The sequence below is a fragment of the Helicoverpa zea genome, chromosome 23 (assembly GCF_022581195.2).
Source record: "Helicoverpa zea isolate HzStark_Cry1AcR chromosome 23, ilHelZeax1.1, whole genome shotgun sequence".
NCBI classification, from domain to species: Eukaryota; Metazoa; Arthropoda; class Insecta; order Lepidoptera; family Noctuidae; genus Helicoverpa; species Helicoverpa zea.
In genome coordinates, this window is record NC_061474.1 from 5342579 (window position 1) to 5366241 (window position 23663).

Genomic DNA, 23663 nt, shown 5'->3' on the forward strand with positions numbered 1-23663 from the left:
GAAAGAAGCCCTGATGAAATAAAGGAGTACTCGTATATGTGCAACAATAAATTGAAAAACATAGATTTTCCAAAGGACTTTGAGCTTTGTGCTGATAATTTTTGTAATGATATCAATCATAGGTTATTGTTGGATTCGATGTATAAAGACATAGTGTCTATATTAAGTGAATCAGCTAGTGTAAATCGAATGTCTAAAGTCATTATTAAAAATAAGGTTATAAAAGGCTGGAACAAGCATGTCAAAGATGTACATACTCGAGCAAGGTCTAAGTTTAAATTGTGGATGTGGTATGGGGAACCCAGTAGTGGGCCTATCTATGAGGACATGATATTAAGTCGTAAAATATTTAAATCAAAACTGAAATGGGTCATTAAGAATCAAGAAAAAATTGCAATGGATATATTGGCCTCACTCCATTCTAAGAAATGTTTCTCGACATTCTGGAAAGGTACTAAAAAGCTCAATGTCTCTCCAAGCTTACCATTTAGCGTGGAGGGTGAGAGTGACCACACTGGGATAGCTAATATATTTAAAGAGCAGTTTATTGTGAGCTCACCTCTTGAATCTATGGGAAGGGTGAACGATGCTGAGTCTTCTCAGTCAGGAGCACCCTTTAAGTTTACGTGTACAGAAATAAAAGCAGCCATTAAATGTATGAAGCGGGGAAAGTCTCCTGGGCATGATGGGCTCAGCATTGAGCATCTTCAAAATGCCGGTGTGCACTTGCCAAGAGTATTAACCATGTTTTTAAACCTTTGTATGGGCCATTCTTATCTTCCACAGGAGATGCTCGATACGTTAGTTGTTCCTATTGTAAAAAATCGGACGGGAGACATAGCTGACAAAGGGAACTATAGGCCAATTTCGTTAGCAACTGTAATAGCCAAAGTGTTTGACAGTGTGCTTGACGTGCACCTGAGTAACTGTACAAAACTTCACGACACACAGTTCGGTTTTCGTGCGGGGCTGTCTACAGAGAGTGCAATACTTGCGTTAAAGCACACTGTCAAATATTATACGGACAGGAAGACACCGGTGTATGCTTGTTTCCTAGATCTTTCCAAAGCGTTTGACCTAGTTTCATATAACGTTTTATGGGAGAAGCTTCGGAGGGCGGGAGTTCCGGCTGCATTGGTGTCAATATTATCTATCTGGTATGAAAAGCAAAGGAACTTTGTTAAATGGTCTAACGCATTATCAGAGCCATATAAATTGAAATGTGGTGTGAGGCAGGGGGGTCTGACTTCCCCGAGAATATTTAATATTTATGTCAACAACTTGCTTGTTGAGCTCAGCAGCACTCATGTCGGTTGCCATGTAGACGGAGTAAGTTTAAATAATTTAAGTTACGCAGACGATATGGTGCTGCTGAGCCCCACAATCGGGGGAATAAGAAAGTTACTCACTATATGTGAAAGGTACGCTGAACAGCATGGGCTGAAGTATAATCCCACGAAAAGTGAGTTATTGGTTTTTAAGGGAAAAAATAAAAGCCCCTCATATATCCCACACGTAAAACTGAACGGGTTACCGCTAAATAGGGTAACACAATTTAAATATCTAGGCCATATTGTGACAGAGGATTTAAAAGACGATCTAGATATGGAAAGGGAGCGCAGGGCGCTGGCTGTGAGGGGAAACATGTTGGCGCGCAGGTTTGCTGGTTGTTCAGCACCGGTTAAAATAACACTTTTTAAAGCGTTTTGTCAAATATTCTACACCAGCAGTCTGTGGGCTAATCATACACAAAAAGCGGACAGCGCACTGCGCATTCAATATAATAACGCCTTCAGGGCGCTGTTGAGGCTTCCACCTTACTGTAGTGCGTCAGGGATGTTCGCGGATGCGCACACTGATGATTATTTCGCGATCATGCGCAAAAAAGTGGCATCAGTGGTACGCAGATCGAGGGGAAGCAGCAACAGCATTCTGAAGGTATTTTCAGAAAGGCTAGAAGGGCCTGTTATGGATAGATTTATCAAGCTGCATGTTAGACATGGGACTTGATAAATCTTCTAATAATCCTGGATGTATTGTGTGTATTATTTTATATTATTTTGTACTTGTGTGTTACTACTAACATAGTTTGTAAGTTTGTACTGTTTACTAACACGCTATGGGCCGTCGATGCCTGAAAATAAAAGATTTTTATTTTTATTTTATTTTTTATTTATTTTTATTAATTAGCTACAAATATTGCGGTATCAGTTTCGACATTTAAATCATGCCTATTGCAAAAGAATTCATTAGTGACACCTCAATAATAGCTCTTTCATCAGTACCTAATCCTGATAGCTAAACCTGTTTCCAATAACATACTAGTTTCGATAAAATATGGTACTATAAGGAAGAGAAGATAAGTTCATTGTTATTATTATCAGTTCCATGAGTAAGTTGCTTGGAACGTAGTTTATCGTTCTAGTGGTTAACGGTCTTTGTTTAGAGTGGACAATAATAGAAGTTTTATTCTAAAATAAACACAACATAATTGATTTGTCGTTTCTCTGTGAAAATGGCCTGTGGGATTTCCTACGTTATTATAGGTCAACACAAAATGATTGTCGTGTTTGTCTTTTTAAACGACAATATATACCCATACTCCTAAGTATTTCTGTCTCAGATCGCTACACATGTTAAGTTTATTATTCAAAACATAAACGACCTTGTTATTTTGCGTACTTGCTTGCTAGCTAGTCATTTGGTCCCAAAGTACTTACCTAGTTTTGACATTATTGAATTAAATGATCTTGAACTGTAACTTCGGATATAGTACGACCTATAATGCTATTGCTTTTGTAATCCTTTCGCCACTGCTGATTTGATCACATTATTTTGAAACTAAGCTAAAAGAAAGGAAGATCAAAGCCAGCCTTGGTTAGTTCATAGAGATGGCTGAGCATTTTAATAACGTAGTATAATGTTCTCCCTCGTGCCTTGGAGCACTTAAGCTGTCAGTACTGCTCTTGATCTGTCGGCTCTTTTTCCGTGCCATCGGTTCTTGTATTAAAATTTTCTAGGGAAAATAGGTTTTCACTAGGGCCGTCTTAGAATTATTTAGGAAGCATTTTGTATATAAAGAATGTCATTATAATTATCATGTTAAGAGGGAATTGGTGGGATAGCAGTAATCCTTAAGAATTTTGCTTCCACAAAAGTGCCAATCGAGAGCTTATTATTTTGTAGTTTATTCAATCAAAATATGTTTTGTTGGTGGGCGAACCTGCTAAATACTATGGATAACACAAGGTGTTTAATGAAGATGCCGAAACAGTAAACTCTATTACCATCTTTTAATATAAACAGCTTTTCTAGAGTTATAAATAGTAAAGATGACAGAAGTACCCGGGATCTTTCAGCTGTTTGCAAATATCTCCTTAAAAATATAAAGCCCTGCTCTTTAGATCACAGTGGGAAAACAGTTTTCAAGATCGTTGTGAATGATTTAATTACGTAACAGTAGAATACAAAAAAAAACAATCGTTAACCCAGAAATTAAAATGGTGGGAAGTAATAAATTTAAATTTATCGTGGTGTTTAAATGAACAAAAAAATAAATGTTTCTTTTTTGTTCGTTTAAAAACCATACATAGGTATATTGTGTGTACTTACTTGCTGCTTTATGTGCGTGTAGAGAAATTCAAGGACGCCTGTTGTACATAAAATTGAGGTCAGATTTTTTACCTTAGATTATGTACGAAAGGAAACTTAAGTTAGCCTTTTATAATACCACAATGATTCAAACTAGGATTAAAAAACCTTTACTTATTTACCAATTTCTTAGTTTTTGAAGCAGATAATCAAATTTCAACTAAGTAGAAATAAATGAGCGAAAAAAATAAAATTTTCTGAGTTCTAAACAGCAACTAGCTCTAGTATAATTCCGCTAAGTTGTGAGACGCGATCCGTCCGTACATTGAGCGGTCCGATTGGAGTTTTGCGTAGTTTTTGTTGTTCATTATGAATCATATGACTCATGCGCATGCATGCCGCTTTGATAACGTCATTGTACGCAATGCCATGAGGATACCGCGATATTTTTGCACGAAATGTGCGTAAATTCGATGCATTTACGTCTCCAGTCTATTATTTAGATTTTCTACAGCTGTTAGTGTCATTATTCTGGCTTTTTTTGACTTTTTCTAGGGGAAAACCCATGTCGAAAATGAAGCTATAAATAGTTATTCGACAATCCCTAAAATGTATCCACTCCTCTGCATAGCGAAGTGTTAATTGAGGAAAAGTATTATTGAACCATATGTTTTTCAATTCACAAATCTGAGAATTCTGTGAAACAGTAATATCTGTTTCTAAGGAAATTAGTTTCGCCTCATTCATTTGTTACATTATTATTAGTTAGTAATTAAATGTTTATACTAAATCGGAAGTCTACCGATGCCGGAATGCCTGATAAAAAAAAAAACATGTCATTGTTTCAGTATCATTGTTTGGGTGAATTTCAATGAGCGATAGGTATTTAAATGAAGTATTTTGTTTTTCCTTGAACTGGTTTTTTCCTTTTTACTGAATACCTATTTGAAGCTGCTTTACTTTAGTAACCCAATTTCCCATTGATGTTCAGCTTTTTCTATCACAAAACATTTTCTTATCCGTATAGAAAAGCCTTGTTATAAATGTTTATTGACCTATTAATATAGGAAATAAGCTCCCTTTATTCATCTTTTGTTGTCGTTTGTATATGGCCTCATCCTACTTCCTACTTATATTATAAATGTGAAAGTTTGTGAGAATGTATGGATGTATGTTTGTTATTCAATCACCCAAAAACGGCTGGATCGATTTGATTGGAATTTGGTATGTAGATAGGTGATACCCTGGATTAACACATAGGCTACTTTTTATCAACACACCACGCGGGCGAAGCCGCTGGCGGAAGCTAGTACATAATAAAGCTTCTAGCATTTGGTAAGCTATTACAATAAAGACCACTTTTCTATTGAATTATAAAACAATATTTCGGTAACTTTTCCTTGAATCATTAATAATATTTTTTTTATTAATAAACAATATTAAATGTATCACTAGCCTGTAATTTGGTTTTTAAAGAGTTTGTTCGAAATAAACAATATGTAACTCAGACGAAATTCAGTTTCGTTTTCAATTATTGTTTGAGGTCTCGGTGCAAGTATGATTCATACAAGGACAACAAACAACCCAATTGCGATGCGATGAATGTCTGCTGACCCAAATCTTTAATATCCTAAAAGTTCGGTAACACACACTAATCAACGTCTTTCCTTTAGAAGAGAAAATAATCGGAGCCAATAACAGAGAGTTAGGAATGAATCCAGATTTGGTCCCCACTACTCTAACGTACATTTTAGGACCACCATGTATTCTAGAGGTTCATAAAAAGTATGTGGATGTTTTAATACCTAGTAAATCCTTACTGAGTCCTCACGTTAAACAGGAAAGGCTAGTTCCTTGAGCAATGCATACGTAGCTATTGGTCTACGCAGCTCGGTTACTGGGACATCGAGATTCCATTAGCGGATTACAGACTCAAACGCTAAAACGGTTGATGCAATACAGTGAAGGTGTACGTATGTATGGGGATAGAGTATCCTTGTCTTCCTTGTTTATTGAGGTAAAGAGAACGAAGTTTTGAAGGGGTAATACTTCTGTGCTGATTTACCTACATTTATGTTTGTCGTTTTAAATAAGCACTGCAACAGTACTATTCATCTAACAGTACCCAATCATTACATAATGACCAGCATATTATAATAACTACACTTAAACGATGGAAATATCCTCACAGATATGCCGTGTTTGTGCTTGATTTCAATTAGCGTTATTGCTAAAATATTCACAGTGCAGAAAATTGATCTAATTTCAAGCATCGGCGGGGCAATTGTGAAGTTGGTTTAAATACAATTTACGATACACAGACTGGTCGAGTTGCGCCACTTTCGTCGGCGACAAATAGACCACTACCTCTTGTTGACTTTCTGGTTTGCAAGAAAGCAGACGATCAAGAAGGTGAAGAATTATAACTAAGTTTCAAACAAAGAACCTTAAACCTAAAACATCAGTCTTTAGGAATAGTACTCTTTTAATTAAGGCAATGGCTACATTCTTAGATAATAACAATTAAATTGACAATAATAATTGTTAATTAGCATGGGAACATGTTGACCCAGGTCTTGGTAAGAAATTCTTAAACTAGAGTATAGAATCGCTAGTTTGATTACGTAGTTAATGTTTCTTTCTTTCGAATTTAGTAGCCAAATTTTCATGTACTGCGCAAAGTGGATTTTCTAATCAATTTATTCATTCGGAGTTGGTACAAGTACCAAGCCTTCCTTGTATAGAAAGTTCATTATTTCATTCAAGAGTGGCCCTTTCTACTAGTTTCGATTATCAAAGTTTTTATCCTATTGGAACCTAACCTGTTCAGGTTTTGGAGTTATTTTCTATACTTGATAGCTCTTCTTCTTTGCTTTTCTTTATAGTTAGTAAAATAACAGTATTCTACCTCTATAATTAGAGAACACTTATTAGCCCGGTCAAAATAGACATTTGAAATAACAAAAATTCCCACAGAGCAGATTTTTGGTGGAGAGCTAGATTTGATTATTATAAATAAAATACTAAAAGTCCCCATCGATCCCATGTGTGCGTCAAAAGTTATTCGAGGTCAAATGTCAAAATTTTAGGTTTTTTGATTTTTTTTCGAAAACGGTAAGTTTTATCAAAAAAAGACATCAGACCAAAATCGTAGATCTTTAAATTTTCTACAAAAATGGCATTAACAGTTTTCTCCTAAATCTTACCATTCCTGAGATATTGCGCATCAAAGTATATTCCATACATGACATGCACACATGTCCACGCCACCTGTGAGGTAGTGTACTCGGTGCGTTTTTTTTACCGTAGTTTCTCCTGTAGGCCTACTCCACTAACTGTCATGACAATTTTAGGATAGTTTAAGGGAATAATTGCCGTCAAGTTCTAATATGATGTCATTATTGATATTAACTATTGGGTTAACTATTATTGTGATTGTTTTAGATTTATCAGATTCATACAAAAACTCGTGGTGGCCTAGTGGGTAAAGAACCAACCTCTCAAGTATGAGTGGGTTCGATTCCACGTCAGACAAGTACCAATGCAACTTTTCTAAGTTTGTATGTACTTTCTAAGCATATTTTGGACACCAACGACTGTTTCTGATGGCACGTTAAACTGTAGGTTCTGGATGTCATTGAACATCCTTGGCAGTCGTAATGGGTAGTTAGAAGCCAGTAAGTCTGACACCAGTCTAACCAAGCGGTATTGGGTTGCCCGGGTAACTGGGTTGAGGGGGCAGATGGGGCAGTCGCTCCTTGTAAAGGACTGGTACTACATCAGCTACATCCGGTTAAACTAGAAGCCGACTCCAACATAGTTGGGAAAAGGGCTCGGAGGATGATTTGATACTACAATATTTTTTGCAATTGCAAAAAATTATGTCAGGAGTTTTCCTGGAGCAGGTGGGAGTAAAGTTTTAATAGGTTCCAGATATTATGTATCAATTTCCAACCCCAGTCTTCTGGATAAAAATGGAAATGTCGAAGGAAAATAAGCGTGCGATAATTTTCTACAACTTTAAAAGCGGATTGTCGCGACTTCAGCGCTTAAAAAAAAAATGTTCTGTGTTTAGTGATGCAGAACCATGCCTTAGGACTGCAGTACGCTGATATTTAGGATTTAAAAGTGGGCAATCTAGCCTTAGAGACAAGCCACTTGAAGGTAGTTCAAAACCCGATATGACCCAAGATAATATCGAGGCTATGCGGCAGTTAATTGTCGCAGACCAACATGTAACATACCGTGACATAGATCCGTGGGCATAACGATTGTTTTACATTCCACAAAATTAAGTAAAGTCTTCGTGGTAAACGTTTCAGCACACCTGAAAAAGCTGTTGACTCATACAAATCGGCCAATTTGACTACCCCACTTTAGAATGGAATAAATGTTTCAAGAACTGGGTTTAATGCGTGCAAAAGTACATTAAATATCGCAGAGAATTCTTTGAAAAACAATAAATGGTATTAACTTATTAGATTGTCTGTACTTATTTCAAACGATACAACTTAAAGGTAGCCCTCGTATGTACGTGGCTTATATGTGCATATCATGTATAGTGTGACTCTTTGAATCGCTATATCTCAGGAATGGTAAGATTTAGGAGAAAACTGTTAATGCCATTTTTGTAGAAAATTTAAAGATCTACGATTTTGGTCTGATGTCTTTTTTTGATAAAACTTACCGTTTTCGAAAAAAAATCAAAAAACCTAAAATTTTGACATTTGACCTCGAATAACTTTTGACGCACACATGGGATCGATGGGGACTTTTAGTATTTTATTTGTAATGATCAAATCTAGCTCTCCACCAAAAATCAGCTCTGTGGGAGTTTTTGTTATTTGACCACTACTTTTATGTCTATTTTGACCGGGCTATATTACAGTCACGTAACTTTGTGATCTGATGCAATCGACCCTAAAGTGATGCAACTTGTCCCGGGCCCTGATTATTTCAAGGGAAGGAGGGTACTTCATTAAGGCCAACAGTAGTAGCCTGACCTTAAATGATTTCCTTTCATAAATAATTTGCAGTTCTTCCTCCTCGCAAATAAGCCGAAGTGTAAACTAAAAATTTCCAGTTTTTAATTATTTAATTGGTAGGACACAATATTGAGTGACTTTATAGGTTTTGGTTATAACACTTGTGTTCAAACAACTTGTCAATACGTCTCACCATACACTAATGCACTAAAAGGTAACAAGGTGTTTCTGATATCTCCAAGTCTGTAGTACTTACTTGCAATTTGTATAATCTTAAGTTTGATATTAACGCCACAAACATTGCAATTTAATTCATAAAATTATGCATGCATACTTGTAACAGTAATACACAAGACCTGAAAGAAACGACCTAATAAAGTATGCAAATGAACGGAAGACAGGAAAAAAACAATGACATTTAGCCCAAATAATAATTTCATAAACACAAACTCGGTCAAGTTATGTGCATGCGTAGCGGGCGGGTTCAGACCTAATTAGTGGTTACGAAAACCGATCGAGCAGCAACGTGACTGAGGAACGTCACTAAATAAATTGACGCAGAAGGCCAAGGGCTCTATTGTGACACGTGGAAATACAGGTCTGTGTCGATAAGAGAGACACTTTAGCTACAAATTGAAGAAGTAAAGTTAGTAGCTAAAGTATCATCCCTACAATGCCATGTAATCTGGATGACGTCTAAAGCCAAACTTCGGCTTCTCTGCCAATTTCTGAAGTCATATAGTTGTCTATAAGCATCAATGAAAATGCACCGTGTAAAGAAGCATATTGGTGACAAACTTCAGCAATTAGAAACGCAGAAATCATACTTTGATATGCACAATTTTGTTGCTCTTTTTAATTTTGTTGGTTGATTGTGGGGAGTTTGTTCCACCACTTCTTCCCAGCAAAAACACATAGGAAGTGGTGAAGGGCGGGCGTTTTGGGGGCTGTCTTTTGCAGATTTGACGTTCAAAAAGTGCTGATTTTCAGCCTACTTTGGATAAATGACTTTTGATTTGGATATATCGATAGGTTTTCATCAAGTAACAGTAGTGTAAGCTATTGCATAGACTGAAACTTCTTTGCCGTGCATTATGACCAAAACTATGCCACCGTGTTACCAGTGGTACTATGTTTAGCTTTAATTGCTGCCACTCAATTTAAATATGGAGATCGTTTTGATTTGAAACCTAATTAACAAGCCGGATATTTTATGGGGAAGGGGAGTTAATTAAGGTTCGCATAATTTCCTTTTTCAAAGGTCAAAGGTTAACGAGATTCCATCTGCTAAATCCTTAGGACTTAACAGACCTGTATTGTTTTATGTAGGAATGAAATTTTCGTAAATAGGCGAAACGTTTCATCTTCATGAAATCTGAATGGGGCCTCTTTCACCATCTATGTAACCTTCTTCTCAATGTTGAGATCGGCTTTCATTCTAACCAGACGCAGATCAGTACCAGTGTTTTCTGGTCCTCTTTGATTTCTTATAAATGTTTCCTTTTAAGTGATTACAACCTACAGTTTTAGCAAAGTAAAGTTATGCGACTTCTTTCCATATGCAACCCCATTTTAGCTACATTGATGACTGATAAGTTGGCCGTGCTGAAGCATACGGGTATAATTTATAGCACTGTCGCCTGGCTTGCTAATAACTTACCTTGTTTACATAGATTAGTATGTATGCGTGTTTGCACTAATTTCCTGCTCCAAGAATCAACGCACAAAGAATTTTAAATGTCACTTTACTTAAATGTTATAAAAAGCTGTTAGATGTCTTTTTTTTCTATTGCTGATAATGTTTTATTTAGTACCAGAATATTTTCCCAGCATACAAGCCCATAGACTTAATTCAACATGGTAAAAGTAGATTTGAAAATATGGGTCTCCAGTAACCGTTAAATGTTTTCCTTCCCCAATTTCCAATTTATTTTCTTATCTTTATCCTTTGGTTTAGTGGCCTCTCGCTGGTTGTATTACGCAATTAAACTATCCCATCAATACTGCTCGGTTTTCCTTCCTCACCACTGGCGGAAAAACTTACTGTCTTTGTCATAATCACTATTAAAATCTATTTGAACACATGTTTGAACAGTGTTAACAAGCACAATCTTATTAATTCTACCAAAGCAGAGGCGCTTGAAATACTAATTCCATAATATTATAACATTAACACGAATCCATTAGAAACTGCGGTTAGATCACGAACAGACCAAATGAAGTTATTTGCGTGTTTAAAAGCATTTACCAAGTGGAACGCTCACTCGACTATCTGTAGCTAGAATAATTTACAAAAGATTCATAACACTACATCACTCAATAGTTTTATCAGTGTAGACGAACGTGGAAAATAACGCTGTTTTAGGACATAACAAATGTGCATACAATGTTTTAGAACAGTGGTACGGTAGACTGCACATCAGTGGTAACTGTCATGCACCTTAACTCAATAACATTAAGTACGATTTTCCTATAAAACTGTTACCACTGACCTAAAGTTGACTGTGCTGCTGGTATCTGTGACCACGTGTGGTCGTTGCTTATCAGTATGCATGTGTATGTACTGTAGACAAAATAGTAAGTGTGTCAGTAATCAATCATGACTTTGTGGGACTTTGTAGTGTCTTAAAATCGTCGATCGTATTGGCTTGGGTTGGTTCGTCATCTATTACAGCTCTTTGATTGATTTGTAATAAAAACTTCTTCTTATTAACCATATCATATGAAACGTGATTTGGACTTGGTTTGGATTTATTTGTTAGTAGGTATTGTCTAATGGTTGAATGATGGTTGGGTCTATTGTACAACAAAGCTGTCGTTAGAGATGTTGTCATGCCTCATTTCAAACCAATGTTTTAGACCAGTCCATAGCTACAAAGCTGCAGCATTAGTTGCTACTTACGCGGAATGCTTGGCGCCAGTTTTATTATCTCCAGTCTAAAACAAATCTTATTTAGCTGTGTGTATGTACAATATGTTTATGTCATAATACATTGTTGTTATCTCCCTCATTACAATTGAAGTACTGAGCTCATTACGAAGTACAAGGTGAGCAAGATTTTAGTGTAAGGAAGATAATACGAGCTCTGATATTTCTAGTAACTGGCTAAATCTAACTTCTCAGTACGTATGGTCTTAGTTCATTAAGTACTTTACATGTACCTAAGTGTTCTCCCGAACTCATTCATACTTTGGAAAGGGCTTTGAGCTACGTTTTATAGTCTGTTACCAATCGGTTGGCTTCACCCAGTCTTTGGAAGATTAAGTTCGCATAACAGGTGTTTGTGTGACTAAGTAGTGTTTGCATGTAATTATAGGTTAGTACATATTATTTATAGTTACTTCCTTGTATAGGTACATCAGTTAGTTCGATGTTCTTTGTTACTTGACTTTGGCTTGACTTCAATTCCTGCATGACAGGAGCAGTTGTTCCGTAAGTTGGAAGACGGACGGCGTTGAAGCTATGTTGGTATTTCATACTAACCATAAAACTGGCTTACAATTGCCAACGACTTGACACCATAGTGTGGCAATAAACCTAATAAAATAACTTGAATTCACACAAAAGCATCGCAAACTTAACGACATAGCAGCTGCATAGTATATTGTTTATATAATAACTATAAAATTTATCGCGTGAACACGTAATGTGGTGTGGCACGCTTATGTTTCGACTTCGTACGTTCTAGTCTGATCGTAGCGGGTAAGATTTCATGCTCATTAGTTCTCTACAGTTTTCTGTAACGACCTCTTTCATGCAGATCATTATGAAACGCTTCGTGCTTTACATTAAATATAACATGTTCGATGTAAGCGATTTTGTATGATACCCTAGTTTGTTTTCAATCTCTTCCTAGTTACACTTAAATCATGTAAGGTTTTCATCCAACTTACAGGCTTGCCTGGCGCGGGTCTTTTCGGAAATTGAATGTTATTTGTCGACGTGACAAAACACTAAACGCAAAACTTTTAATATATGTTAAAACTATTAAACTATTAATATCCTGGGACATTAAAGTTTCTCTTTGTATTAATGGCCTTAATAAGTTAGCGTTTAATTTGTTTTAATAATTCTGTCCGGAGACCTTTAGTGGTCATAAAATGTATCCTTTGGCGAATAAAAGTATAAACCTGTCTAAACATGGTGCAATTTACGAGTTCGTATAGATTTTGTGGTCTCACCTCAAAAAGCGAAAGTTGATGCGTGTAAAATTGAGGATTTTAAAGCTATTAAAGTATTAGATGACTATCAAGTAACAGTTAAGCCCCTAAAACACATGTTACACGTGTGACCGGATTTGACGCTTGACCTTTCGAGGCGACCTGTTCGTGCCAAAGTCGCGTGCATACTGAATTGAATGGTGACAGGTTGTTAACCCACCCAGCTGTAATACCACCTTCTATAACCTTAGCACTTCATTTTATTTGCGTGATAATCCAGTTTTCGGAATGAGGTTCGTAAAGATTTGAGGTTTTAATTTTGTTTGTTTTTATGACCGGATAAGTTGGTTCGTGTTTGGGTTGAAAACTTGGAATAACAACGTTGAAATATGGTGATGTGGTTAAGCACACCCTGACGTGTCACCATTAATGCTTATAATAATAGAACAGTTCCCATTTAGAAATAGCGTTGTTTTATTAGTCGACTTCCTTGGTGGGTTCGTCATCTGTTAACAAGTCTATGATTTTCATTAGAGAAAACCCATGATTGTGATGGAGTTTCCAGAACTCAGGCGGTATTTGGCAAATCCTTAGATATCTTCCTTATTTATATCAATATTGTAGATAGGTACAAATCTTTAATCTTAAAGAAACAATATCTAGGTCTTGTTATGTACTCAGGCCGACTGAGCTGGGTTTACATCATTAACAAAATTACAGAACATGTTTCAATACCTGAAGCAGTGAATTACAAAATCAGTGTTAATAGCCGGGCCTCAAACAAAAGTTCTGAAAGCCCGCGGACTGTCTTCTTTCTTTCTGTCACCATTATAGGATACTAGCTTTCCGCCCGCGGTTTCACCCGCGTCCCGAGATAACTGCTTCCCGAAGCCGGATGGTGACAAAACTATCATATGTTCTTCTCCTGGTTCTAAACTACCTCCCTGCCACTTTTCAACTAAATCGGTTCAGCCGTTTTTGAGTTATAAGTGGAGTAACTAACACGACTTTCTTTTATATACCTAGTCTTGCCATAAATATTGTAATAAAGAAAAAAGAAAATTGTTAACTGCAAATAACATTTATTACTTTTACAGTGTGTCAGTTTAATACATAAATATAAAACAATTAAAAATATAAAAAGCTTATTCGAAGTGGTCTCCATTGGCTGCAATACAGTCCTTTAAACGATGAGGCCAGTTATCAATAGAAGCACGCACTCTTTCCATGGGAAAATTCTTCACTGCCAATCGTATAGATTGTTTTAGGGACTCCAAATTATCATGGCGTTTAGAGCAAGCTGTACTCTCTAAAACTGACCACAAATCATAATCCAGCGGATTAAGATCGGGACTAGACGACGGCCAGTCTTCAGCTCTGATGAAGTCCGAAACGTTCGATTCCAACCAAGACTGCGTGGACCGAGCTTTATGACCCGGCGCCGAGTCTTGCTGGAAGGACCATACTTGGTTATTGAACATGGTGATGTTAAGGGGCTTAACTACCTTCTCAAGAATGGTATCTTGATACACTTGTGCCGATGTTTTGATACCTTTTTCACAAAAATATGGCTCAGTCACTCCTTCATAGCTAACACCCCACCAAACCATCACTGAAGTCGGATAATGTCCACGTTGCACTCTGTCGACTAATTGGGAAGCTTCCTTAGAGCTTTGAGCATAAATACGGTCATTTTGTTTGTTAAAATGTTGCTCAATTGTAAAAATTTTCTCATCCGTAAACAAAATTTTTCTGTGACCTCCCTTTGCGTACCGCTTCAGTAGTTGTTTCGATTTTACCACCCTATTCTTCTTTAAATTATCAGTTAAGAAATGGCCAGTGCGTCTCTTATAGGCTGCAAGTCCTAAGTCATCTTTTAAAATACGCGACATGGTTCTAGGTGCTATCTTCATTTCCCGAGATAAAATCTTTTGCTTTCGGACAGGATTTCTTCGAATTCTTTCCCTTACTGCTTTGACCACCTTTTTCGTACGAACACTACGTGGACGGCCAGATCTTTTTCTGTCACAAACAGAGGAGGTCTCATTGTACCTATTAATAGCCCGGTACACAAACATTTTACTAATACCAAGTGTATGGAGAGTTTTAAAAATTGCATTTGGCTCCATACCTACTTTGTGTAATGCTATCACAGCGATTCGGTTCTCTTTATCACCCCACACCATTTTAATATCGCAAAATATTTTACAATGTATTGGCGCCAAAATGAGAAAACACAATGAACAATCATATAAAAATGACAGATTCGAAATTCAAATGTAATATTTTTTTATAATTAAGTGTAACAGTATTTATGGCCAGACTAAGTATATAGATTAATAGATTATGTTCGAGTTCAGCCTTTCACTAATATCATGTTTTATTGTTTCCAGGACAGAGTACTGAACATCACAAGTCAGATAATGGACCAGTTGCTGGGTGACGAGCGGGTGGCACGAGGCTTCCGAGTCAAGTTCCCAGAAGACGTCCTGCAAGACAACCTGGCTGGACAGCTTTGGTTTGGAGCTGAGGTACGTACCATGGAGTTTGTTACACTCTTTAGGCCCAAGTTGCCCTCGTACATAAACGTCCGTTTATCAACTGTATGTCTTGAAAATGGAACGCGAAAGGACAATGCCAGGGTGTGGGCTCAAAGTTTGCCCAGCAGTGGGAGTAGTTTCAGCTGGTTCCATAGTGCACTCTGAACACGAAATCCAAATATTTTTGAAATCGGTCCCAGAGGTCCCGAGAAAAACCGGTTCAAATGGTCTCCATAGATAGTCACTTAACAAAGCCTGAGCCATTTGCCCAGTAGTGAAAGTGGTGGAAATTCGTTCTTTACTGCACTGTTAACACGAAATCCAAATATTTTTGAAATCGGTCCCAGAGGTCCCGAGAAAAACCGGTTCAAATGTTAAACTTGATCAGTCACTTTATAAAGTCCAAGCCATTTGCCCAGTAGTGGGAATGGTTAGAATAGGTTCTTTACTTCACTCTTAAGACGGAATCCAAATATTTTTGAAATCGGTCCCAGAGGTCCCGAGAAAAACCGGTTCAAATGTTAAACTTGAACAGTCACTTTATAAAGCCCAAGCCATTTGCCCAGTAGTGGGAATGGTTAGAATAGGTTCTTTACTTCACTCTTAAGACGGAATCCAAATATTTTTGAAATCGGTCCCAGAGGTCCCGAGAAAACCCGGTACTAATGTCCAACTTGAACAGTCAGTTTATGAAGCCCAAGCCATTTGCCCAGTAGTGGAAATTGTTAAAATAGGTTCCATAGTGCACTCTGAACACGAAATCCAAATATTTTTGAAGTCGGTCCCAGAGGTCCCGAGAAAAACCGGTTCAAATGTTCTCCATAGATAGTCACTTAACAAAGCCTGAGCCATTTGCCCAGTAGTGAAAGTGGTCGAAATAGGTTCTTTGCTGCACTGTTAACACGAAATCCAAATATTTTGGAAATCGGTCCCAGAGGTCCCGAGAAAAACCGGTTCAAATGTTAAACTTGAACAGTCACTTTATAAAGCCCAAGCCATTTGCCCAGTAGTGGGAATGGTTAGAATAGGTTCTTTACTTCACTGTTGTCACGAAATCCAAATATTTTGGAAATCGGTCCCAGAGGTCCCGAGAAAAACCGGTTCAAATGTTAAACTTGATCAGTCACTTTATAAAGTCCAAGCCATTTGCCCAGTAGTGGGAATGGTTAGAATAGGTTCTTTACTTCACTCTTAAGACGGAATCCAAATATTTTTGAAACCGGTCCCAGAGGTCCCGAGAAAACTCGGTTCTAATGTCCAACTTGAACAGTCAGTTTATGAAGCCCAAGCCATTTGCCCAGTAGTGGGAATGATTAAAATAGGTTTTTTACTTCACTCTTAAGACGGAATGCAAATATTTTTGAAATCGGTCCCAGAGGTCCCGAGAAAAACCAGTTCTGATGTTAGCCAGCCATTGTTAGCAAGCCATTGTTAGCAAGCCATTTTAAGCAGCCACAAACCTAACAACCTCTTTTCTTGATAGATAGAGATATATATATCAGATAGATAGTGGTTTCACTGTTAACAGGATAAAAAAAAAAAAACAGAAATAGACGTTTAAAGGTAATTGTTGTTTCTCTTGCTTTTCAGTCTCTATCTACCACAATCAGTCCTAAGTTCGAGTAGCGTCATGCAATTAATATCCTTAATGGCAATGGAAAAATCTTATCAAGACGAATAAAATAAGCTCAAACACGAGGTAGTAAATAGATACCGTTGAGGAGTTCCCTCGTCTCACTGTCGTCTCCATCGTCAGGTCAGGTCTTAACCTCCACAGTTTTGTGGTGTCGGAGACATATACCCGATTGACAAGTTTTTATTCGATATGTGCTTACAATTTCCGAGAGTTCCATAATGTTTTAAGGTTTCTATCACCAGACCCTGGACCCTGGAACTATTTGGAAAGTAAATCCTTTTAAACAATAAAATGATTGTTTAAATCGGTTGGTAAACGACGGAGTTATGCACGTACTTACGTAAAAAGAATACAAACGAACTGAGAAACTCCTCCATTTTTTGAAGTCGGTAAAAAAAAATCTCGTTCAATACCTCGTATTTGTCGATTAATATTATAATGCATATCAATTAAGGTAATAAAAGTGGAATAGTTAAGAGTTCGTAAGCATATTTTTCGTAGTATTGAATAAGAGTCAAACCAGTTTTTCTCAGCACTCCTGGGATAGATTTCGAAATATTTCGGTCTGGGACCTATTATAAGCCTATGGAACATAATACACTATGCAGTTACTGTGGGCAACTCTTGAGCCCAACTTCCATACAAAGAATAGCATTGTCCTTTATAGTAAACAGTTGTTTTAGGAACAGTGACGTTTATGTTGTTGGTGAACTTAGGCATAAGTGGCATACATAAAACTCTTTCGTTTTATAATTGTTTGGAGTTATGCTAGTGTTTGAGATTTTGCACAGGTGCATTTAGGGCTGTTCCCAATATGTTATCTAAGTATCTGTTGTTTAGCTTACTGGAGATAGGAACTTGACATTACTTTTATGGGGCTAATGTATTCTATCTCTAGTAAGCAGATCAACTTGCTAACTGCGATTAGTGGGAAGTCCTATGTATGTTCAGCAGATGATGTTGATATTTGAATCTAGAGCATTCTTTCTTGATTCACTATAGAAAGTCAAAGTCAAAGGTTTGAGGGTTTGAGGATGCAGAGAGAACTATTAAAATATTTTGCGTCTTATTTACTTACTGGTATACAACATAACAATACATGATGTACATTTGTGCATGAAAAACAAAAACTATAAATGATACCGAAGGGTAACTAAAGGGTCTAAAATTCTACATTACAATTATTATGGTGGTGGACACGCAAACTTAAAAAAAAATGCCAAATCATAGTGACGACATTCAAGCGACAACAAAAACATATGATTAAGATCTCTTAAGCCGCATAGTTCATTGTACTTGATAAATAAATTGACGCAAAAACATACAGGACGATTCGTCATTGTCAAATATCAATTGATAGAAAAAGTAAAACTATTGTGGTTATTTTGCTAACATTTTGTACCCATATTTGGTAGCTCTTTGTAACTAGCACAAGATATAGCTTTGGTTCCTTTCTTTTGGAAAATGTAGCGTTATTCAACAACTTAAGATTATTTCTTTATATTCTACTAGCTTCTGCCAGCGGTTTCACCCGCATCCCGTGAAAACCTCTGCATGAACCCGGATAAAAAGTCTATAGCCTTCCTCGATAAATGGGCTATCTAACACTGAAAGAATTTTTCAAATCGGACCAGTAGTTCCTGAGATTAGCGCGTTCAAACAAACAAACAAACAAACTCTTCAGTTTTATAATATTAGTATAGATTCTGGATACAAATAAGACTAAGCTCATAGTATAATCATAACTTTAGGTAAAGCTCTTGTAAATAATTCTTCCTAAGTTCAGAGGCCTTTCGAAACATAGGAATATGTTAGCCATAGTAAAACAATACTCACGTACTTAATAAACTATGTCACGCCTACTTCCTAAGTAAATATCGATTATTTACCATCGAACATGTTGTGCTTAATATTCGGGTATTACGTTTAGAAATAGAATCCAGTGTTCTTTCAAGGTCAGACTTGATTATTCATTAATTTGTAGTATTGTAAAGGCGGTTGGTATTCGAGTTATTTCTTTTCCAAAATGTAATCGCTGAAAGATTCCAGTTGCGGTTAAGAATTTGGAAAAGGATTCCACCATTGCCCACTTTTGCTCAATACAGCTAGGCATTAGTTATTATCCAAATTGGTGAGCCAGTAGTCACCTTTTCATATAAACTAAGTTTACTTATTTATGGTTTATGAGTAAGAAAAAACATTTCATTGGCCTATGATCAATAACCAGAGTTCTGTATGACCATAACATTGATGATCCATCAACTGTAACGCACAACCTTATGCCCATCCTATTTGATTATATTGTAAGAAAATGGCGGCCTAAGTAGTTATGTTGGTAGCAGTAGTAATTAAAATATGAGTCACGCAAACTGAATAAGCATAGGTACACAAACACGCACTTTGATATTAGTTTATGTATGTTTTACGGCCGGTTCACACATGTCTCCGTTTTACTGTCCCGTTTTATCGTGTACGTTTTTTTTTCGTCGATGGCGTATGTAGTTGTATACAGAATACTGTGTCATGTGTGAAGTCACTCATACAACTACATACGCCATCGACGAAAAAAAAACGTACACGATAAAACGGAACAGTAAAACGGAGACATGTGTGAACCGGCCGTAAATGGCCGATTGACATGTACATAGGTGCGTACATTTGTGTTATAATTTAAGTTCCATTTTGCTGACTAACTTATCATTTTTGACGTTCTAATGGATTACGGGTTTAGGGGAAAAGGGTAGGCAAAGACGGGTTTCCGTCACAGGCGTGTATCTCGTCTACCGTGAAAGAATACCTTAAAAATGATATTCTGAAAGAATCCGTGGAAGAAATAAAAAATATTTTTCAGAACAGAGATTTCTATGTGACCACATTATTTGTGATTCCAGTGAAATGAGGGTGGTCAATAACATCAAAGGTTGTAAAGTTCTTTCAGCCTTATGGTCAACTATTGTGCTAGCTTACAATAGATTCTTTTCACAAAAAGATTATGCCCCACGTTCACCCTAGCTAGACGAAAATAGAAGAAATAATATTTTTATTAAGGTATTGATTGACCTTTATTTCGTATGTTTATGTAAGAAAGACCGCGTTATTTTTAGGTCTTACGTGACTCAGTATTTCGCAGAATATTTTACTAAGATATTTGTTTGATATCCATAAAAATACAATACATCTGTGCCTTATTCGATACGCCTACATTACCTTACCTACGTGTACAGAAGTAATTGTTCTCGAAAGCTTTGCAAATGCTTTTACTTTCAACCTTTTTGGGACCTAGACTAACCAAATCTGGATGTAGCATAAAAAACCAAATTGGTAACTTTTTGGTATTGTCTTCTCTCTGCTCTCTTTATTACTTCATTGCCTGTAATGGTGTAAAATCCTGGAAGTGTTTTGGGAACAAAATCAGAATAATGAGTCTTACGCCATTAAACTCTTCATAGATGCTCAAAATACATCATCATACCCATTTGATTGCCTATAATTACCGGTCTTATTTTTTTACTTTGTCTGCTTAGAACTATGTTTATAATTAAAAAGTTAGTAACACAATGCATTTTATCATTCCAGTGCCTAGCCGCGGGCTCCTCGATAATGAATCGCGAGGAGGAATCGGCGGCCATGCGTCCGTTGGCAAAGGCGCTCACTCGAAGCTTGGAGACTGTTCGATCTCTGCTGCGAGAGCAGTGCCTCAGGCCTCGAGGCATGGCACTGTCGCAACATGACGATATGCTGCACGAGAGCCTTAGGATATTTGACAGGTTTGTTCTTCATTACCTAACTAAAGGCGCTCACTCGAAGCCTGGAGACGGTTCGCTCTCCGCTACGGGAGCAATGCCTCAGGCCTCGAGGCATGGCGCTATCGCAACATGACGATATGCTGCACGAGAGCCTCAGGAAATTTGTAAGGTTTGTTCTTCATTACCTATCTAAAGGCGTTCACTCGAAGCCTGGAGACTGTTCGCTCTCTGCTGCGGGAGCAGTGCCTCAGGCCTCGAGGCATGGCACTGTCGCAACATGACGATATGCTGCACGAGAGCCTTAGGATATTTGACAGGCTTGTTCTTCGATATCTTCTATCTTAAGGCTTTTTTGAGCAGAGAAAATGTCTCCATCGTTCGGAACTAGTCGTAGAACTATTAGGGACTCGCAGCCACTGAAAATTACATCGTTCATTTGCGAGAGCGTTGGGGTATTTGACAGGTTTCCTATTCTATCACTTCTGTATTCTGTATTCAGAAACTTGTTGAGCAGAGAAATTGACTCCACCGTTGATTGACAGACGGGGATTGCAATCTTAGAAGGTTGCAATCCCCGTCACACTTTCTCTCAATCTATTCGAATCAGCCAAATTGTTAAAAATATGCTCAAGATATTGTCAACCGGATATAAGTTCTTAGATGTTTTTAACTACGTATAACGTATTAGAATTTGTGATACAACACTTTTCCACAGCAAATACACACGTGCACTTAGTATATTATCTGGCCTTCTTTGAGTAATTGAAACGATATCTATAGTAGCATTCAGCAGGTAATTCAACTACATCACGTTTATTGAAATCACGTGCTCCAATCTAGATAAGAGTAGGGGTCATCTTAAGATAATTTTACGTCATAGATGTGAACTTTAATAGTATTGAAATTGCTTGACATGTGCTACCATCGTGGTAATCGACAGGCAAACGATAAGAATTCAAATACTTACAGTAGGTATAGATATATATGTGGATACAATTTTAAGCGCTCTGTGTATTAACTCAGAATGTGTGTAAATATTAAATAAAATGTCAGAAGACAATTTTGATTTAAATTATTTTTTTTATGTCCATTTATATGCCTAAAACCTAGATTCATACGAGACAACAATTGATCATCTATTGTTGTACATAATTAAAATACGTAATACTACAGAACATACGTATCAGAAGTAGGTAACTATATTATATTTTATATTATATTATATTTTATATTATACTAGCTTCCGCCAGCGGCTTCGCCCGCGTGGTGTGTTGATAAAAAGTAGCCTATGTGTTAATCCAGGGTATCACCTATCTACATACCAAATTTCAATCAAATCGGTCCAGCCGTTTTTGCGTGATTGAATAACAAACATACATCCATACATTCTCACAAACTTTCACATTTATAATATAAGTAGGATTTTAGGTACCCGAAAAATATTTCATATATTATATCATCATTATTATAAATTCATGAAACATCCAATTTCCCCCAGAAATTCCGCACAATCATTAATTGCGTTGAAGTCATTAATTAATGAGCACCAATTTTAAAATCTTCCTTTTTATTTCCAGGTTGTTCGCGGAGTTCGAACTATGCTACGTCAGCGCTATGGTGAATGTTAAGACACCGCACGAGTTTGAAGCGCAACAACTCATCTGCGTTCTGTTCTCCGAGAGCTTGAGGCGGGCGCTCAAACAGAACTTGCTCACTCAAGAACAGGTTGGTTAAACTGACAGGTCATCTAATAAAAACTCCATATGTATATGGAGTTTCTTGAGGGTTCTTCTTCTTGAGATCAACCCTTGGGACCGTGCATTAGTTAGGTATCTTTGAAATAAATAAATATGACTTTGACAGAAATGTCAAGCATATTTAGCTCAAAGAAAAAAAAAAAACGTATCCTAAATTGCTAGAATATGTGATGATGTACTTGATAGTCTTACCACGGGGTATCGGGTTGCTCGGGTAACTCGGCTGCGGAGGTCGGATAAACAGTCGCTTCAACTAAAATACTGATACTTACCCGCATGCGGTTAGACTGAAAGCTGAACTCTAAACAGTTGAAAAAGGCTAACTGGATGAATGATGATGATGGCTTTTGGCTTAAATAGTTACAGATAGTCTCTTAAAATCTTTTGATATTAGATACTCACATTAAAACTATAGGTTCTGACTCATTTGATTACAATTACTTTTTATCTCTTTCCAGGTGGATTCATACGACCCTGCCCTTATGTTCGCCGTGCCGAGGCTGGCTATAGTCAGCGGATTGCTGATATACTCCAGCGGACCACTTAGCATTGATAAATCACCAGGTATATAATTATATGTATTATCGTTTATTGTTTTTAGTTACTACATAACACATTCCTAGACACATTAGTCAATTAGACCTTTTTGGATCTGTCCTAGCATGTCATGATGTGGGGACTACTATTCAGCTAACGGTCATTTGTTCAAGCGTTGATTATATGCAATACTGTTGATATCGTGGGTCGGATAGTTTACCTAACTTATGTGGGCGGATCTTAAGCTAGTCCATTAGTTCCGTAATTAGGTAATATTGTTCCTACATCATACATTAAACTAACTTCAACTAACTTCAAATTGGATAAAACCCGTCATTTGAGTGTACTATATGTGACAGAAGGGGTAATGGTCCTTATGTCTTTGCAATGTTGTCTCGTGCAAAAAGTTTCGACAACATTTTTTGTAAAGTCTTCATAATATAATTTCTCAATTTATTTGTTTGTCTATTTTCCAGAGGAGATGTCGGACATGTTCCGTCCGTTCCGCACGCTGCTGCACAAGATCCGGTCGCTGCTGTGGACGCTGGACCGCCGCGAGCTGCTCGCGCTCGAGCGGCTGCTCTGCACCAACGAGGACATCTCCAACCTGGCCGCGTTAGACCTGCCCAACGGTATGTTGTCATCTGCCTCGTTCTTTCCCAACATATTGGACCCTGACATAGTTGGGAAAAGGCTAGCCAGATGATGAT

General features: G+C 37.2%; 1 protein-coding gene across 1 annotated transcript in view; it reads left to right on the forward strand.

The window, feature by feature from the left end:
- LOC124642041 (lateral signaling target protein 2 homolog) overlaps positions 1-23663 on the forward strand; it is a 60429-nt gene that overhangs the window by 26479 nt on the left and 10287 nt on the right. The window contains exons 3-7 of the mRNA XM_047180338.1: positions 15131-15268; positions 20490-20680; positions 22237-22384; positions 22875-22980; positions 23430-23585. Coding sequence (XP_047036294.1) covers positions 15131-15268; positions 20490-20680; positions 22237-22384; positions 22875-22980; positions 23430-23585 — 739 coding nt within the window. The remainder of the gene's footprint in view (positions 1-15130; positions 15269-20489; positions 20681-22236; positions 22385-22874; positions 22981-23429; positions 23586-23663) is intronic.